This window comes from Betta splendens, chromosome 15, assembly GCF_900634795.4.
Source record: "Betta splendens chromosome 15, fBetSpl5.4, whole genome shotgun sequence".
In the NCBI taxonomy this organism is placed as follows: domain Eukaryota; kingdom Metazoa; phylum Chordata; class Actinopteri; order Anabantiformes; family Osphronemidae; genus Betta; species Betta splendens.
Window position 1 is genome coordinate 848,574 of NC_040895.2, and position 17,182 is coordinate 865,755.

The window sequence follows — 17,182 nt, forward strand, 5'->3', positions numbered from 1 at the left end:
TAACTCAATATATCTGAAGGAAATCAATATAGTTATATTAAGAAGTGAACGCATAAACAAGCTTTATTAAACTGTAAAATATTCTAATTAACTATTTTTAATTAATCAGTTGAAACATTACTGAAACTAGCCTATGAGTTGAATGTATAGCTGATAAGATCTGCAAAGAAGAAGTTGCAGAGCTGAATGTGCACAAATAAAACAAAAGCAGTTTGATTTCACTAAAAACTATCGAGTGTTTCACACATGACAACAGTGCTGTAAATCTTCTGAATATTGTTTGAAGACTTGTTGCAGCACTCAACTCACTTTATCCGGCAAATACAAATATTTATATAACAATGTGTTTGCATAAACATGTCTCAGACAGCAATCATGCATCAATCATTGCAATGTAAATTTTAACATATTGTAGTGGCTCATACCAGAAATTCCTGCATTCAATCATGCTTTGTTGCCACTGGGCCAAACTAGCTGCTTAAATCACAGCTCAGAGGGGCTGTATACATCCTACTCGAAAAACTGAAACTTCCTAATAGTTCTTCATCTATGATATAGATTTCTAATATTATGATACATTAAGCATATAACTCACTTTATCTGGGAAATACAAATATTTATATAACAATGTGATTGCATAAACATGTCTCAGACAGGAATCAAACTCAGACCCTCCACTCCAGAGTCAAAATCTAAACCATTGAGCCATTTCGTCCAGATGAAAAGAAATCCTTTGTCATTTTAACACGGTTATTTTATTAAACAAAGACTTCAGAGTTGCAACAGTCCCAAAACGCTAGACCTAAAGAAAATGAGAATATTTTAATACAAAATCATGCATCAATCCTTGCAATTTCAATTTTAAAATATTGTAGTGGCTCACAGAAGCTACTCCCGCCCTGAGCCGCTAAGGCTTATGGGTAAAAGAACCGTTCGTGTGTTTGTAGTGTTATAGTTAAAGTTAGGATTCAAAAGATATTATAACTATGGTGAAATTAATTTAGTATCTTGTTAATTTATGCTTGTAATGTGTTCTTTCTGTTTTTGTTCTGTGAGGGGATTGTGTGTGGGGGTGACGATGAACGAGCAGTGATTTGTTTGGTGTGTGAAAAATAAATGTGGCTTGCTTTTTACAACGGGAGCTCAACAAAAGCTGCGGTTGTTGTGCGTCTTTTTGCCTGCGCAGACTAATTTGAGCAACTGAGACATTAATTATTTCACCTCTTGATAAAAATAGGGATTAACTGGACGGTGAGTTAATTAGCCCTGCTTTTTGCATCTATGAATTAACACTTTTACATCATTCTTACATTATTTTATTGAACGTTACTGTGTCAAGTGTTAACTTGAGCCAACTGTGCATAGTTTAATATGAAAAAAGGCATTAATGAGTTTTCTACTATAAAAGAAAATGACGAAGCTGAAGAGCATTCTGTAATTAAAAAAGAATATAAATATAAAGAAGGACACAATATATGTAAATGTAACAAAAACAACTAAATCTTATTAATAAGTAGTTTTAAGCTCAAGAGATAAAAGAATAGCTTGAAGTTATGGAAACATCTAACATACCTGAAAGTAGCTGCAGAGGCAAAAGTTGGAGCTTTGGAGGAAACGTGTGCAGGTAATTACTAAACAGTAAAAGAGTCTTAACTAGTCATAACAAACCAGCTGAAAGCAGAAATACTGCTATTCTTAGCTAAGAATTTGGATTGGTGCTTTTATTTTGAAAGTATATGGAAAAAGACTGTGTCGGTAATTGCTAAATTCCAATAAAACTCATTAACTACTCACAATAGACCACTTGAAACCAGAAATATTGCTATATTTAGCTAAAGATTTTCTTATTTTGAAAGGATATGGACGAAACGTGCATATAATATTACTAAACTTTAAAGTAGTCTCATTAAGTAGTCATATTTCGAATCTCAATAAAGTGAATGCTTGGCAGCATTCTTCACTGGTTGCTTTGCAGCATTCACTGTGATTAGATGTGAGTGTGTGTAGATGTGTTAGCATTTCTATTTTTAATCTCCCTACCATTTGTGTGCACCTCTAACTGTGACAGCAATCAATGTGTGCAAAATAATTTCTCTCTGGGATTAATAAAGTTTCTTGAATCTTGAATATAAAACACTGACGAAGCATGTTAGAAAATTTACTCGGTAGGACAAGTCCAGACAAACCAACTCAAAGAAATTAAAAAAAAATGCCATTGAAACACCTGTATTTGTTATTTTGTTTGTAGTTGTAAAACTGTGAACATTACAATAGGGATACATTACATACAACAAGGCTCATTCTAACATGTATGGCAGGAAAATCTGCTAAATAACACCAGTTCTTCACTGGTTGTTTTAATCAAATCCAAAATAAAACTCTGTCTTTTCAATGAGATTAACATGAGTGGAAATGTTTAATGGCAGAGAAACACTAACTAATGATTGTTCGATGGCTCATCTGTACATTGTGTGGCTAATTACAGGTAACCAAATTCAAATGTGTCACAGTGTGAAATATCATTCAAGGAGCATCTGGTTTCGTCACAATAATCTGAGTACCTGCTACCTAAAGCCAAACATTTGGAGGTGATCATCGCAGTGTGGCCGTTTGGTTGTAAATGAGTCATGTCATCAGCACTCACTCAGTGAGCTGATGGGGCCCAGCATGAACGTCCACAGCCTCTGTGGTGTCCTCTGCTGTGCGAATAGGACATGGCAGCACAAGACGCTGAGCAGCACATTTGCAGGGGATTATCGGGTACAGATGTTTAGCTCAACCAAAGCATGTTGTTCAGATCTACTAATCCTACCGAGAGCTACAGTGGGTCTGAGAGCATGTTCAGAGAGAACCGGACATTTCCAGTCAATAAGTCTATTGTCTACTGCTGCTACTGAGCTCAGGTACAGGCTGCATTTCTCAGGGGTCAGTAATGTCCTGGACTAGTGAGTTTTGACTTGTTCCTGTTCCGTCCTGCATGTCGTATGCTGCTGATGGAATGGACAGCACACAAACATCTTAGGAGAATTTCAGATCCTGACAGTTTCTCTAACATCGGTCTTGCTGTCTCTTATTTGGTTCCAAAGTCCACATTACAGTTCTTTTTGTTCCTGTGATGATGATGTTATGATATGATGTTGAGCGACACCAAAGACACCAGAGCTGGCAATGGCTCCTCACCTGCTGTCTGTGCCACAGTCTGGAGTCCTACGACGAACACCAGCAGCGTCCCCGCAAAGAGCATCTGGACGACGAACAACTCCTTACGCTTTCTCCGCTTGGCTTTGCTGCCCCGCCGGCGGAGCATTATCCCTCCTCCTCTTCTTCCTCCGATGGCAGCCTCCGGCATCCCTTTAACCGCCGCGCGCGTTGAAGCTCTGTTCTCCCAGCGAGCGTTTTGGCGGAAGCGGCGGTGGTGCAGGGGAAGAGGCAGAGAAATGCGCTGGGCGGCCGCTCGACTTCGTCGACGAGAGATGTCGCTATCCTGGGGATGGTCAAGCTAGACACCGCAAACAAAGCAAAAATACTAAAACGCGTGGTTGTGAATTTCAAAATAAAGGTGTACTGTTGCTCAAAGTGGAGTTTGTTTTCGAACAATAAATTAAAGTAGCTAATATTGAAACCTTAACATTTCTTTTTTATACAGGTTAATAATAACATATTGACGGAGAACCATGATTTTTTTAACTGGGGAATTTAGATTTGTCTTTTTATTCTAATTAAACTTTATGTTGCCTTTAATTTGAAGTACCCGTTTCCTAGAGTGTGTTCACGCTTGTGAACCTGACATGACAGTGGGGCGGTACAAAAAGGCTAACGAGGACAGCAGTGTTAAAGCGCGCGTGTGCGTGTCATCACATGCACAGCTACTGGAAGCGAAATGGATGATTGACAGGCAGTTCAGACTGCTACCTGCCATTGACCTGTCACTGATGCAAAGGACGCTGCGTCCTTGTGTCTTTACAGAACGCACTCTCAAAATGTAATCATTTAATTGCAAGAAACAAATAAATGATCCTCAGATTATTTCCAGATAATGTCTGGAAGATGTCAGATGTCACACTGAATATAACCCTCACACTGTGCCACAGCATCTGCATGTAAAACTCTGATAAAATACTACTGTGGCAACCTCCAGGCTGGGAAGCTGGGCATACCCAGATAGCAGAGTAACATTGATTCAATGTTAAAATTGCACGAGAATCACTTTTTTCGTTGAAGTTGATTTTTCAGCAGTAAACAATGTTGATTCAATGTTGATAATACACTGTTTTTTCAATGTTGAAAGTAGAAACATTTAATCAATTGTAGCGGATTCAAATTATTAATAAATTGATATTAATGCAGAAACATTAATATACCTCGAAGTTGGGGCACCAGGTTTGTTTTAAAGCTAAAACCATGCTTGTAGCAATCTAGTCAAGGCCAGATGTCACTTCAATGAGTTACCAGTTATGGACAACAATAACAACTTTCTTGTGATAAAACCAAAACAGTCTCTTGTGCCGTGAATTCCTGTCGCGGTTCAGTGACCTCTGCTTAAATCTGAAGAACAATGCACACAAAACCAGATTCCTTTTAACGTTTTAATAATCTAACACTACTGGATATATGAATAACATAATATGGAAATACTCAAATAAACAGAACAGAAAATGAGAGAACGATCAGAATGAGATGATGAACAGTGAATGAGTCAATGAGTGAAAACACAAAGAATGGTCAAGACCTGAGTGTGTGATGGCTTTGATCAAGCGAAAAGAGTATGTGTCTCTAACTAATTCAAATCTAAGGATAACTAATGATAATAATAATGTTAAATTTTAGCGCTTTGAGAAACACCAGAATTCTCAGAGGATCAGAGATGTTCGTCTTGCCTTAGTTTGGAGCTGTAGGCCGCTGTGCAGCGTCTCCCGTTACCGGTTGGTTGAGCAGGCGTGCCCTCTCTGGTCCAGGTGCCACAGCCTCTCACGGGCCAGGAATCGTCGCCTGCTGTGATGATGACGGCTCGGGGTCAGCGAAGTAACAGTCAGCCAGGCTCGACTTTCCAAGGTGTTTCAAAGCGTCAGCGCTGCTTAAACCAGCCCAAAAAGGAAACGGGCTGGAATCTAATTTAATTAGTCCAATCAAAAATAGCGAGTCAATTAAGGACTGTTTGTGATAGTTTCAGTTTCGCGGAATTTCTTGAGGACTTTCTAACGTTACAAAAATCGTTGTTCGTTCGTTTCTAAGTTTAACTTAGGTTTACAAAATTTAAGAACAAAGGAAAATTAAAGAAAAGTAATGCGACGCAAAAAGAAAAGGTGAAAGAAGTTTGAAGATAGAGGGAAATCCGATTCCACTAGGGTGTCACAGGTTTAAATACCCCTGGGGCAGTGGTCACTGCAGGGTGGAGAATTTAGTTCAACCAGTGGTGAGAGTTCCACCTCTTCAGATCAGGAATCAAACTATTTGATTTGGATCGCTCCTAAATCTGGGATAACTAAGCTTTCCTCTTTTCATCAAGCTCAAAGTTCCATCACACCATAACACAATAAACATGTAATGATCACTTTGACACTCAAATGAGCAGAGAAGTCAGAATGTCTAAACAGCAATATTAAATGCATAGAATATTAAGGTCTTCTATGTGGTCCCTTACAACGCTGTAACAAATGAAATGTTATTCATGATGACTGGTCTTGTCTTATGTAACAGCCAGTAAACGCTAAACATACACGAATAATAAATGCAAGCAAAGTCAAATTATAAATGACCTAATCTGGACATTACTAATTAAACAATTGTAACACTTAAAAATGTAATACAATAATGAGGATACCTAATTGTAGCTGGTGGAAATAGTCCATGTGTATGTTGCACAGATTAAAAGAAGTAAAGAAGGTGAGTCTCTCTATTTCAACTTTGTGCCTACACACAAAGGAAAGCGTGGTGATAAGTTGAAGTCCCTTTGTAACTTTAGGAGTTTCCTGGCAAATCTGTAGATCAGGCATTAAACATCACACATAAACCAATCTAATATCAAATGAAAACATTTTGTCCACAGAATACAATGACATCTGTTTCATGGAAGTTGGAAGTTCTGGTGCATCAGAAACCAGAACGTGTGTCCAAATGAAGTCTCTTGTTCTCTTAATGAGCACATTCCACATTTTATGGCTGGTGGTCCCAGTTCTGTGAGAGGCAGCTTCTCAGTGATAAATGTGACAGCCTCTCCTTTTGGCGTGATAAGCAGAGGTAGAGTCCTGTGAGATTTACAGGTAGATCAACAAAGTGGACTCATGGTTCTTTGATATGGACATTTGAGATGTTGGCGTCAATTGGTGCCTGTTGTGATAGAAACCAGTCTCCTGTGGTGGAGAAAGATTCAGGGTCCCTTATCTCTGGGGACTGGAGAGGACGTAGAGGCTCTTCAAAGGAGGGAGTTAAGTTCACATGTGGGTCAGGTTACCTCAGTCCAGACGTGGATAGCTACACAATGTTAACCACACATTAGTTTTTCAATGTTGAAAAGACAAACATTTAATCAATTTTGATACATCAGTACATTTTCAATTTTAATAAAACAGGAAAACAACTGTTTATTTTCACAAGCTGTAGGCGGGAAAATCAAACAAAGGCTGTCATCTTGTACTCTACAGAAGGGCTGCCAGAACACATACTGGGTGAAGGGTTATTATCATTATTAGTAGTATTGTATTATTATTAACTTTATTATTATTCTCAGTAGTGGTAGTAGCATAATAATTTCACATACAGTTGTAGCAATTAAAAGTGTCGGCCATGGTTTGCTTTCAGCACCTTGTTTGCACAGCGTGAGAGTGTGTGTTACGTCCTTTTGGCCAGTAGATGGCAATTGACTCCCACTTTTGGTCCTAAAACGTCTTAGTTGACTGTGTCATATAGTCTCTTTTAAAATGTCCACTGATCAAGTCTTGGGTGGCCTAGTAGTTAAGGTGCATGGCTGCAAAGCTTTTTGTCCCAGGTTTGAGTCTGAGTGGGAGCAGTCTTTCAATTTTAATTATTGTAAAAACAGCATCTCATCATTATCGTTTGACCCACGAGATAACATCGTCGTATTATTTAGTGCATGGATCAACAAGAGCATGGACCACTGGTCACCTGTGGCGGATGATTATAGTATTTAGTATAGTTATGTACGTAAGTGAGTAACATTTTCCATGGTGGGATGGCATTATCATATTATTTGAGAACATTCAACATTTGGTTTTTAATCCAAAGAAGACACAAAAGACACGGCTCAGAGGTTTAACATTTTATATTTTATTGACAGAAGATCGTAGCAATTAACAGCATACTTATTCAGTCCTCGTTCTCTTTTAGCTACTGCTGTAAATGGAATACGAGCAACGGTCAAAGGTAAGCATCATATTACGCCTTGTAAAAGTGTAAAGAAGAAGAAAGAAATTAACCCTTGATAGTCCCACAGTGGGAACATTCATTCTCTGCATTTGACCCATCCCCCTTGGGGGAGCAGTGAGCTGCACTCGGGGAGTTAGCGCGAAGTGTCTTACTCAGGGACACACCTGATGCCGAGGCGGGGGATCGAACCGCAGACCTTTTGCCTTCCGAGGTCGATGCGCTACCCGATTAGCCTGATTAGCTATGATTATTACAGAAAAAGTGCAAATCATGGCTAGTCCAAATTGTGCAATTAATAATTTAAATTTAAAATGCAGTCCATATTTTAAACGAATGTCAAAGTGCTACAAATAAATTAGCTCAGAAAGCTATTAGACTTTTTTTGTTTTCCATTTTTCTCTAAACGAGAAAACAGTTTTAAATCCAATTCCGTGTGTTTTTGTTTTGTTTTTGTTTTGCTCAGTTTACTGGATGTGTACATATTCCTAAGAGATGCCTGCTATTTAAAGACGCGAAAAAGCTGAGAAGAATGAAAACAAGAATGTTTTGCTGCTATGGCACAGGTCTGTCTTAAAGTAGACTGCTTTTGATAGAGTAAACTGGAAGTTTCTTTTAGCCACAAATTCGGCATTGGGAAATCATTCATAGACTGGATCCAAATATTATACAGCTGAGCAAACGCTGCAGTCAGAACAAACAACCAGATCTCACCAAGGTTTAATATGCATAGAGGGACAAGACAGGGCTGCCCACTTTCCCCATCACTATTTGCAATATTTATTGAACCTCTAGCCGCAGCAATAAGACAGCATGAAGGAATTACTGGAATATCGAGCAAATCAGTAAATCATAAAATAGGTTTATATGCTGACGATGTGTTACTGTTTCTCCTGGAGCCACAGACGTCCCTTCCCACAACTATCAGCCTCATAGATGAATTCTCAGGACTTTCAGAATATTCTATTAACTGGACCAAATCTATAGTGCTACCACTTAACTTTAAGGTGACTAACATCTCTTCTACCACACTCCATTCAGGGAACATTAAATACTTGGGCATTGAATTATCGTCTGGACTATCAGAGCTTATTGATCTAAACTACAATCCATTATTAAAACAAATAGAAGCCAACCTCAAAAGATGGCAGTCCTTACCCATTTCACTTATTGGAAGAATTGTCACCATAAAAATGATGATCCTGCCAAAAATTAATTACATATTCTCAATGATTCCAACTCAGCCAGCCCAGGCATGGTTTGAGACATTAGACTCCTACATCTCAAAGTTTTTGTGGAAAACCAAGCCACCACGACTTATTTTAAAAACTCTTCAAAAATCCAGACGCTGCGGCGGCCTAGAACTACCTAACTTCCCCCACTATTTTCTTGCCAATAGACTGAACCATGTCCACAAATGGATAAAACCCATGCCAGCAGACTCCTCCTGGATAGACATTGAACAAACATTTTGTGGAAATATTAAAGTTGCAGATCTGCCCTTTATCAGCACCAAAATCAAACATCATAGTTGTTACCAGAGCATTAGCATAAAAGCATCTCTGACAGCCTGGTAGGATTTTCTTAAAATGAATGGGTCTTCGCTTACTCTTTGCCAAAACACACCTCTCTGGAACAACCCAGACATCATACAAAACAAAAAGGCAATACACTTTCCAACTTGGCATATCAAAGGGATATCACATCTGAAACATGTTTCCACAAGAGACAAGTTTACCGCTTTTGAAGAATTAGTGTCCCACTATAAAATCACTAGTGCCAATTTCTTAGAATACCAACAACTAAAGTCAATACTTAATGCAAAAAGTAAGAATACTCCCATCCACATGCAACCACCACCAGTAATAAAGCGATTTATTGATATATCAGGGAAAAGAACAGTATCCAAAATCTATATCTTAATTTCCAATGTAGACCAGACAGTGAGCCTTCCAAACTCTAATTGGGAAGCTGATCTCAACATCACCACTAATTACACGTTCTGGAATAATATATGTTCTAATTTATTCAGAATGACAAAAAAACAAAAAACAAATTTACAACTAATACAATACAAAATCCTTCATAGAACTCACTATACAGGACAAAGGATGTTCCAAATGGGTCTCACAAACTCAAATATTTGCCCTCACTGTACAGATAACACAGCAGATAGATTCCTACATGCATTCTGGTCATGTTCACCTGTGCAGCAATTTTGGCAAAGAGTATGTGAACACCTGTCAACCCAGCTAAGTTGTCCAATCCCAGCGGCCCCTGCACTTTGTCTTTGATCTAGAGACAAACTCATCACACGCACTCCTTTCTGCCCTCTGTGTCGCAACGAAGATCATCCTCATGAACTGGAAAACTAAAAAAAAATTAAGCATTACTCAGTACCTGAACAGCTTGTTAGATTATACCACCTTAAAAACATTGTCTGCTTCATCAAATCAATGAACAAAAAACTATACTCTGATTGATTCCATTCCCAGGTAAGAATGCATGGGGCTCGAGTGCTGCATCATTTCTGGCACAGTGGTGGGGGGGTGACTGGTGGTTGGGGGTGCCTGCCTACCTAAGGAACCAGGACAACAGGACTGGTGGATTCTGGGCTGGCCGCGTGGGTCCCCTGCGGCGGGGGTGTGGTGGCTGCTGAGACCGGTGGTCCTGTGCCGGAGTAGGGCCATTTTGAGGGTTGGCGTGTGCCCGCCTCCGGGGAGCAGAGGCGGGCCTCCCTGCCGGTGTGCGGGGGGCGGACCTGGGGGTGGAGACCTGGGTGACCTGCGTCCGGGGGTATCCTTCCGGGGGTGCCCGCCTGTGCTCGGAGGGGCGTCTCTCCCCTGGGGCGCTGCCCCTGCTCGGGTGGGGCGCTGCCTGCCCTCCGACATCCTCTGGTGACTGATCGGGCCTGTTGCGAGGGGGGGTGGCGGACTACTCGGGCTACAACCTTCATTGGGCCCTGGGCAGAGGTTGGCCCACAATGCACAACCGCAGAGTATGTGTTTAGGTTTGAGTGTAGCACTACACGGGGCGAGCATGGGCATATTTGAGCGAGAGAATGGGTAAGTTTGAAAGAAGGGTGAGGATGGCTCTGGCTGCGCTGTGTGTGGCGCCTGGGCAGTAGAACTGCGGTCCCTGGGTCTCAGCTGTCTCTTCCTGGCTGGGGGTTGTGGGGGGCGGTGGGATGGGTAGCAGAGCCAGTCGGGAACCTGGCTCTGCGGACCCTGGTGCTCTGCTTCCCAACTACATTTCTCCACATTCATTTACTTAGGTCTGCAAGGGGCGTCCTGCTGATGGAGGGACCGGGGCTACCAGGAAGGGGTTCCGTCCCTTCCAAGTGGGACGCTCTGCAGTTTTAATTGCATTAGTCATACACACTCGTCCAGGAATCTGGGGGCTCCTTCCGGGGGGGCCAGTGGAAGGAGCCTTCACATTGATAGCTCTGTCTGCTGGACCCCTCTGAGAATTGACAATCTCCCAAAGTTCCTCATACTTAGCCACATACACATACATTTAGGGCCGGGGGTGGGCTCTTTCACTGGGGCTCAGGCCAGTTGTGGCCTCGCCCACTGGTCCTGGTGGAGAGATCACCACCCAGTTTTAACTGCAAAAAGACATTTAGGGTGAGGGGGGGCACTGTCCGGGGGACACACCGTCAGCCAGCGGTCGTGCTCCTGGAGGTTTCACCCACCTTCAGTGCACTTTAGTTCCTGACACTCACGTCCAAGCTGGGTTGCAGGGTTCTGGGGTGCCTTTTCCGCTGACCTCTGCTTCCCCCGGGTTGGGGGAGTTGGGTGGGGTTCGGGAGGAGCTGCGGTCACTGCCTGGGGCCACATGGACAGCAGGCCGGAGACCTACCCTCACCAAGAATGTGACCAAGCGAATGGTGTGAGTGCGAGAATGTATCTGAGAGTGCATTGGTTCACGTATGATTGACTAGTTTGTTGTGAGAGAGTTTATGGTGTGTGTGTGTTGATGTGACGTGTGGGTGGGTGTATGCGTCTGTGTTTGTGTGAGTTTGTATGCGTGTGGTGCGGTTTGTCTGCCTGGGTGGTCTCTTTTCTGCTGACCCCCACCAATATCTGGCCTTGTGCTGCAGGCCGCTGTGGCGCCAGGGGATGAGGTCGGGCCGATGGGGTCGGCCCCACTCTGCTCGTGTAGGGGTGGTGGACTGGGGGCGGGTCCCACTCTGGGCGTGGGGGCATCTCCTGGCGGGTTCCCTACGGACCGTGGGTCCTCGGGCTCCACTCTTTCAGGCCGACCCTCCCACCGGGGGGAGTGTTTGCCCCGGGTTCTCATGTGGCGGACAGCGTTGACCCACGGTGGCCCACTCTGACCTCGGGTGCTGTCTCTGTGGCTGCTGCAGCTCTGCCTGGGGGGCTCTGTGTGGGCGGCTTGGGTCGCAACACCTGCCCTCCTGGAACTGAAGGTGTGTGGGCTCCCTAGCTGCTAGGATTCTTTCTTCTGCTTGTTGGATGGGCGTAGTGGCCAAGCTGTTGACATCATCCTGGCTTTCACAAGTGGCATTGTTCATGCACCAACGTCTGCCTCACCCTTTGGTTGAATAATATTAAGCTACAGCCTTACTAACTTTGTAGTGGGACACTTCAACTGACACTCCAACTGTAAGTATTACTGATACTTATCACTACCAATATCAATAATGTGTGAATATGGAAATGGTGGTGTTGTATGTCATGACTTTTATTAAGTAGTATGGGATATGTATAACAATGCACATGTAGATGTATATGATATGTATATGTTTGTATGAGTATGTGCACATACCTTAACACTATTATTGATATTAGTATTAATCTCCAAGGTAAACCACAGTACAACAGTTGTTTAGTTATGAATGTGTTAGCTTAAGGTACATCCATAAGATGTACCTTAGGCTTAACATAAGATTGTTTACTTAACAGATTTGCTTGGTTTCAACAGCTGGTTGCACCCCTTTTATTATTATAACAACTTTCTCAGTGTCATTAGTTGTATTTTACAGCCATTCTGAGCATTTTGAGGGTTTTTCATCCTCAACTCCCAAAAGATGCAAGGACAGTGCTTAGAACACAAGTTGATGTGGTTACTTCCAAAATTAAGGGAGGGGAATACTACGAGTTTAGCTTGGCAAAGGGATTGTTGTCACATTTGAAATGCTTGACTTTGCCACCAAATTTGTGTACACTTAAGCTTCAGTTCAACATAGATGGTTTTTCTCTTTTCAGAAACTACAAACTCCAATTTTGACCAATTCTAGCTTTGATTAACTGATTATAGTAAATCCCCATTCATTGTTGATTTGTTTTGTGGTATTCAAAAATCTAAATGTGTCTTTGAATACTTAAGGCCCTTTGGTAAAGACCTGGCAAACGTGTTAAATAATGGCATAGTTTACAGTGGTAAAAAATTTCAAGTTCTGGTTTGTTCATTTGTGTGTGATGCACCTGCTTGTGCATTTGTGAAGAATACAAATGCTCACAATGGTTATTCTTGGTGTGACAAATGCTGGCAAGTGGGGGTATGGAAAAATAAGATGACATATCCTGACACAAATGTAAAACTGCGACACATTGGACAGAAGCGTTCTCCTGGCATAGTAAAAATGGTCTCAATGTTTCCAGTAGACTACATGCACCTTTGCTGTTTATGTGTCACTAGAAAGCTACTGTACATGTGGACAAAGGGAAGAATACTGGCCACACGGCTATCCACTCAAACCATATGCAAAATATCTTTACAAAATGTAAGATGCTCCGCACCTATACACCTCTTAAGTTTAATCGTAAGCCCAGAGAACTGACAGACATTGATCGCTGGAAAGCTAATGAGCTCCGTTCATTCATGTTGTATACAGGGCCCATAGTACTTAAAAACAGCATTCCAAATGAACTATATTACAATTTCATGTTATTTTCAATTGGGATGTGGTTACTTCAGTCTCCTGGCACCAACAATGACATGGTTGATTTGTCATATATAAGGCTTGTTTCATTTGTAAAACATTTTGATGAACTATATGGCAGAGATGAAATTTTGTTCAAGATACACCAAGTAATGCACCTTGCAGATGAGTATAAGCATTTTGGATAATGTGTCTGCATTTCCTTTTGAGAACTATTTAAGCACCTGTTGCGCAAGTCACATTTGCCACTGATGCAAGTAGTAAAAAGACTATCTGAGATGCCATTTATTGAGACACCCGTTCCAACCAAAGATTTGAGTTTACTGTCACAGTCTGGGGTTTCGTGTTGCATTTCCTCGCTCTTTGCCTTTAGCGCTCGAATGCCGATAGCTATTAGCTTTTCTCCACACAGGTGTGTGGCTGCAGGAGCCCACGTGAGCACATTTAAAGGGGACAAAGGCTCGGTCGACTGACTGTAGCCGTTAGCATAGCTAGCTATTAGCTTGCCTCACAAATGGGTTACTACATTTTAAACAGACAAACTAACATTTTAAAACATTATATATATCAAGCATGTACTTACTTCAGTGGGTGGATGACGGACTGTAGGAATAGATCCTTTTTTTCCAACAGGAGCCGTGAAACAAATCCAGTTTTTATGTATTGTACGCACCCTCGTTTGAAATGCACATACGTATAAATGCTGAGGCAGTGATTCTTGCAATGGTCCATTTAAAATAAAGTAACCCACAAAGTCCTTACTTGTTGCTCTATTGGTAAAGTAAATAGACTTTTGTGTTGGTTAAAACACCCAAGAACCAAACACTTTCCAAGGGAGGACTTCAGGGGGGAGTAGTTTCAGAGTAGGACGAGGTCTATCTCCATTGGATAAAGTCTCAAAATGTTAAAAAAAAAACACAAATATTGTGTGTTTTTGGTTAAATTCTCATCTTTTCCATTAATGTGCATTGCGTGAGCTAGAGTGCGTGATGTCACAGCTAGAGTGTGAGCACACGTTTTTTTAAGATAGACCTTCTGTTTTTAACTCCTACAGTTTTTACTCTACAAACATAATTTTATCACACGTTTGTAGTCATACTTGTCTTCTTTCTAATGATGTGTCTGCTTAAGACCTCAGACATATACTTTAGCCTGTAGCTGCTTCAAAGCTCAGGAGGGCCAGAATTCGTCCCATAGAGTCTAATGCATTCGTCTGTGAGACTTTTTAGGAGAAACGCAGAAGTCCTACATTTTGAAATTGTGACTGTGATCACAATATTTAGTCTTCAAGCATAAAACTGATACGAGTTGCTCATTAAAGCCTTGACATTCATAAAATAAAATTAATTTTTGATACCTATTGTGGTTTTGCTGTAACAAGCCTGTTTAGCAGAGGTGCAACTCTGCTTTCACAGAGCAGAGAGAATGGAGCTCATTTTCCCGCCTTTCATCTCCATGACAACGGCGCAGCTGCAGCTTAGACTGAGAGGTCAAACTCCTGATGCCCATTATAGCAGCTCTATCCATATTACTGATTAGCTAATTACACTGTTTGATTGTTTAGTAATTAATCAGACACTTCCTCTAAATCTTTCAAAATAAAAGCACCAATCCAACTTTTAGCTTTAATAGGACTATTTATGCTTTTGAATGGATAATTGTGAGTTCTGCTTTCAACAGGTTTATTATGACTAGTGAATTAGACTAATATACTGTTTAGCAAATACCTTTTGCTTTTTCAATATCCTTTTAAAATAAAAGCACTAATTAATATTTTTAGTTTTAATAGCACTATTTTTGCTTTTGAATAGGTAATCGTGCCTCTGCACTTTAGAGCTAAAGCTGGTCGATCGCTATAGTAAGAAACTGCAGATGAACGCGGTTATGTTTGTTATTACCCCATCCTGTGTCACAGCCTAAATCAACTTGTGATTTGGGGTTATGTCATTGTTCTATCAAATTCTAACATGATTAGTTGGAATGATTACTGTGTTGTGTTGCAAGCTTAGTTGCTAATTAGTCACATCTCTACAATAACTGCTGCTTATCTGGTCAGTTACCTATAGCTTGTGTACCATAGCCATTATATTTGTAGGACCAATACAATTTACAGTAAATTTAACATTGTCTTTTCTATACTGTAGGGGGGTACATCCCAGTTACCCACATGCAAGGAGGCTGTCAAACAGAGAAATCACTGCAGACTGTTGGTACACAGACATCTGCTGCCCAGCTCAGGAGTGAAGGTATGTAAGTTTGTATGTACCAACAGTAAGATAGGTAATAGAAGATTTTAATTGGTATATGCTGTTTAGATTTTATATTTGAATTGTAACAACTGTTTATCTGTTGTTTTAGCACAGACAGGTCTGTCCTCTTGTTTGGTTTAATTTTTTGTCTGGTATTGTGTATTCTTACATTAGAGAAGGTTTTGACCTACATAATAATGACATTTCACTAATCTACAATTCTGATTGCAGTACCTTTGTTTTGATGAAGTGATGGTGAGAACAGCCACAGCTTCCATCTGGTAGAGGACTGCTTTCGCTCAGTCTTCCAAATAATGATGAGAACAAGGATCACCACATCTCCCTGGTCATCTATTTACAACTATATCTGTCCAGCTGCAGAAACAAATCTCCAACATAACCAAGTGTACCCCCTACCCAGGACATGGACTGTTTACCCTACTTCCATCAAGCATTTTATCTGCAAGGCCCTGCAAAAGCCTCTGTCCTCAAACCACCCAGACTTCTTAATTAACTCAGTAACCTATACATTGCACATTGGAGTGTGAAGATAACAGTTTGTTCTAGCTTTCGAGTAGTGGTGCATTTTTTTGGTTGACAATAAAGTTGGTTTTAACTATTACGTATTTCACTGAACTCTGTTTCTGAAGGAAAACACTTTTATTCAGGAAATCATAGTATTGAAATTACATGTTTTTCTCTTTCTAATATGGTGAGCAATAAAGTTGAACCGGCCATAAATAAAAAGCATATAAATTAAAAAAACAATCTTACTGAGTATTGCACTCACAAAAAACACATTTTTACTCAAATGGTAAAGGACTTATTCCACAGGTGCTCTACATCCATCATACAATGAGTGTTTTAGTGTTTTATCCATCAGGAAGCTCTGCCTTCATCTACAACCCAAGCATAAAGAGATGGCAACTCAGATTCTTCAACCCAGGAATCTCCAGCACCAGCTCACTAGCCTCTGTAGACTAGATACCTGTAACAAATACAGATACAGAGACATACTACTGTCAGATTTATCAAGAATGATCAAAAAACACAAATAAAAGCAGTAAAAATATGTCAGGTCAATATATAATTTGAACCAATGATTTTTGTTCCCAGGAAGGTCATGCAGTGATTGCTCTGACTAAAAATGCACATTTTTTAAATAAAATTATGTCAAAGCAGCAGCGCAAGTAAGACAAAAACAGTGAAATGTGTAAATGTAAAATGTATTTATATTATTTCAGCTATGCTCTCAAACTTTATTTATTTGTATAATGTAAGCTAAAGTACTGTTTTCTATTAGCGAGAGTTTTCCAGGTAAGTCGTGTTGTGAATATTCAAGCTGCACAGGCCATTTAGCATTCGCATTAGCACCCGCTAGTCGCTTTGCAAATTACATAAATCCTGGTGCCTTTCTGTGTGGAGTTTGCACGTTCTCCCCGTGTTTGCGTGGGTTCTCTCCGGGTTCTCCGGCTTCCTCCCACAGTCCAAAGACGTGCATTAGGTTGATTGGCTTCTCTCCATTGCCCGTAGGTGTGAGTGTGTAAGTCAATGGTCTATGTGTTGCCCTGTGATGGACTGGCGACCTGTCCAGGGTGTACCCTGCCTCTCGCCCGTAGCCAGCTGGGATAGTCACCCCGTGACC

At 41.0% G+C, this 17,182-nt stretch overlaps 3 protein-coding genes across 7 annotated transcripts in view; all 3 read right to left on the reverse strand.

Annotated features, from left to right (window-relative positions):
• LOC114870480 (sodium/potassium/calcium exchanger 3-like) overlaps positions 1–3,503 on the reverse strand; it is an 82,053-nt gene extending 78,550 nt beyond the window's left edge. For 2 of the 5 annotated variants that reach the window (XM_029175131.3, XM_029175130.3), the window contains exon 1: positions 3,181–3,200. Coding sequence is in view for 3 of the 5 variants with exons in the window: in XM_029175128.3 (XP_029030961.1) it covers positions 3,181–3,349 (169 nt within the window). In the remaining 2 variants the exon portion in view is untranslated. Of the gene's footprint in view, positions 1–3,180 lie in introns of all 5 variants that reach the window. The other 3 variants (XM_029175128.3, XM_029175127.3, XM_055502381.1) reach the window with 3 other exon arrangements.
• An 8,574-nt stretch (positions 3,504–12,077) lies between these two features.
• The window catches only part of LOC129603092 (uncharacterized), a 64,851-nt gene continuing 59,746 nt past the window's right edge, over positions 12,078–17,182 (reverse strand). Inside the window, exon 3 of the transcript XR_008692683.1 lies at positions 12,078–12,250. The gene's annotated coding sequence lies outside the window, so the exon portion shown is untranslated. The remainder of the gene's footprint in view (positions 12,251–17,182) is intronic.
• Positions 16,179–17,182, reverse strand: part of LOC114870649 (coiled-coil domain-containing protein 85A-like) — a 115,435-nt gene continuing 114,431 nt past the window's right edge. The window contains exon 4 of the mRNA XM_055502832.1: positions 16,179–16,525. Within this exon, the coding sequence (XP_055358807.1) occupies positions 16,504–16,525 (22 nt within the window). The 3' untranslated portion in view covers positions 16,179–16,503. The remainder of the gene's footprint in view (positions 16,526–17,182) is intronic.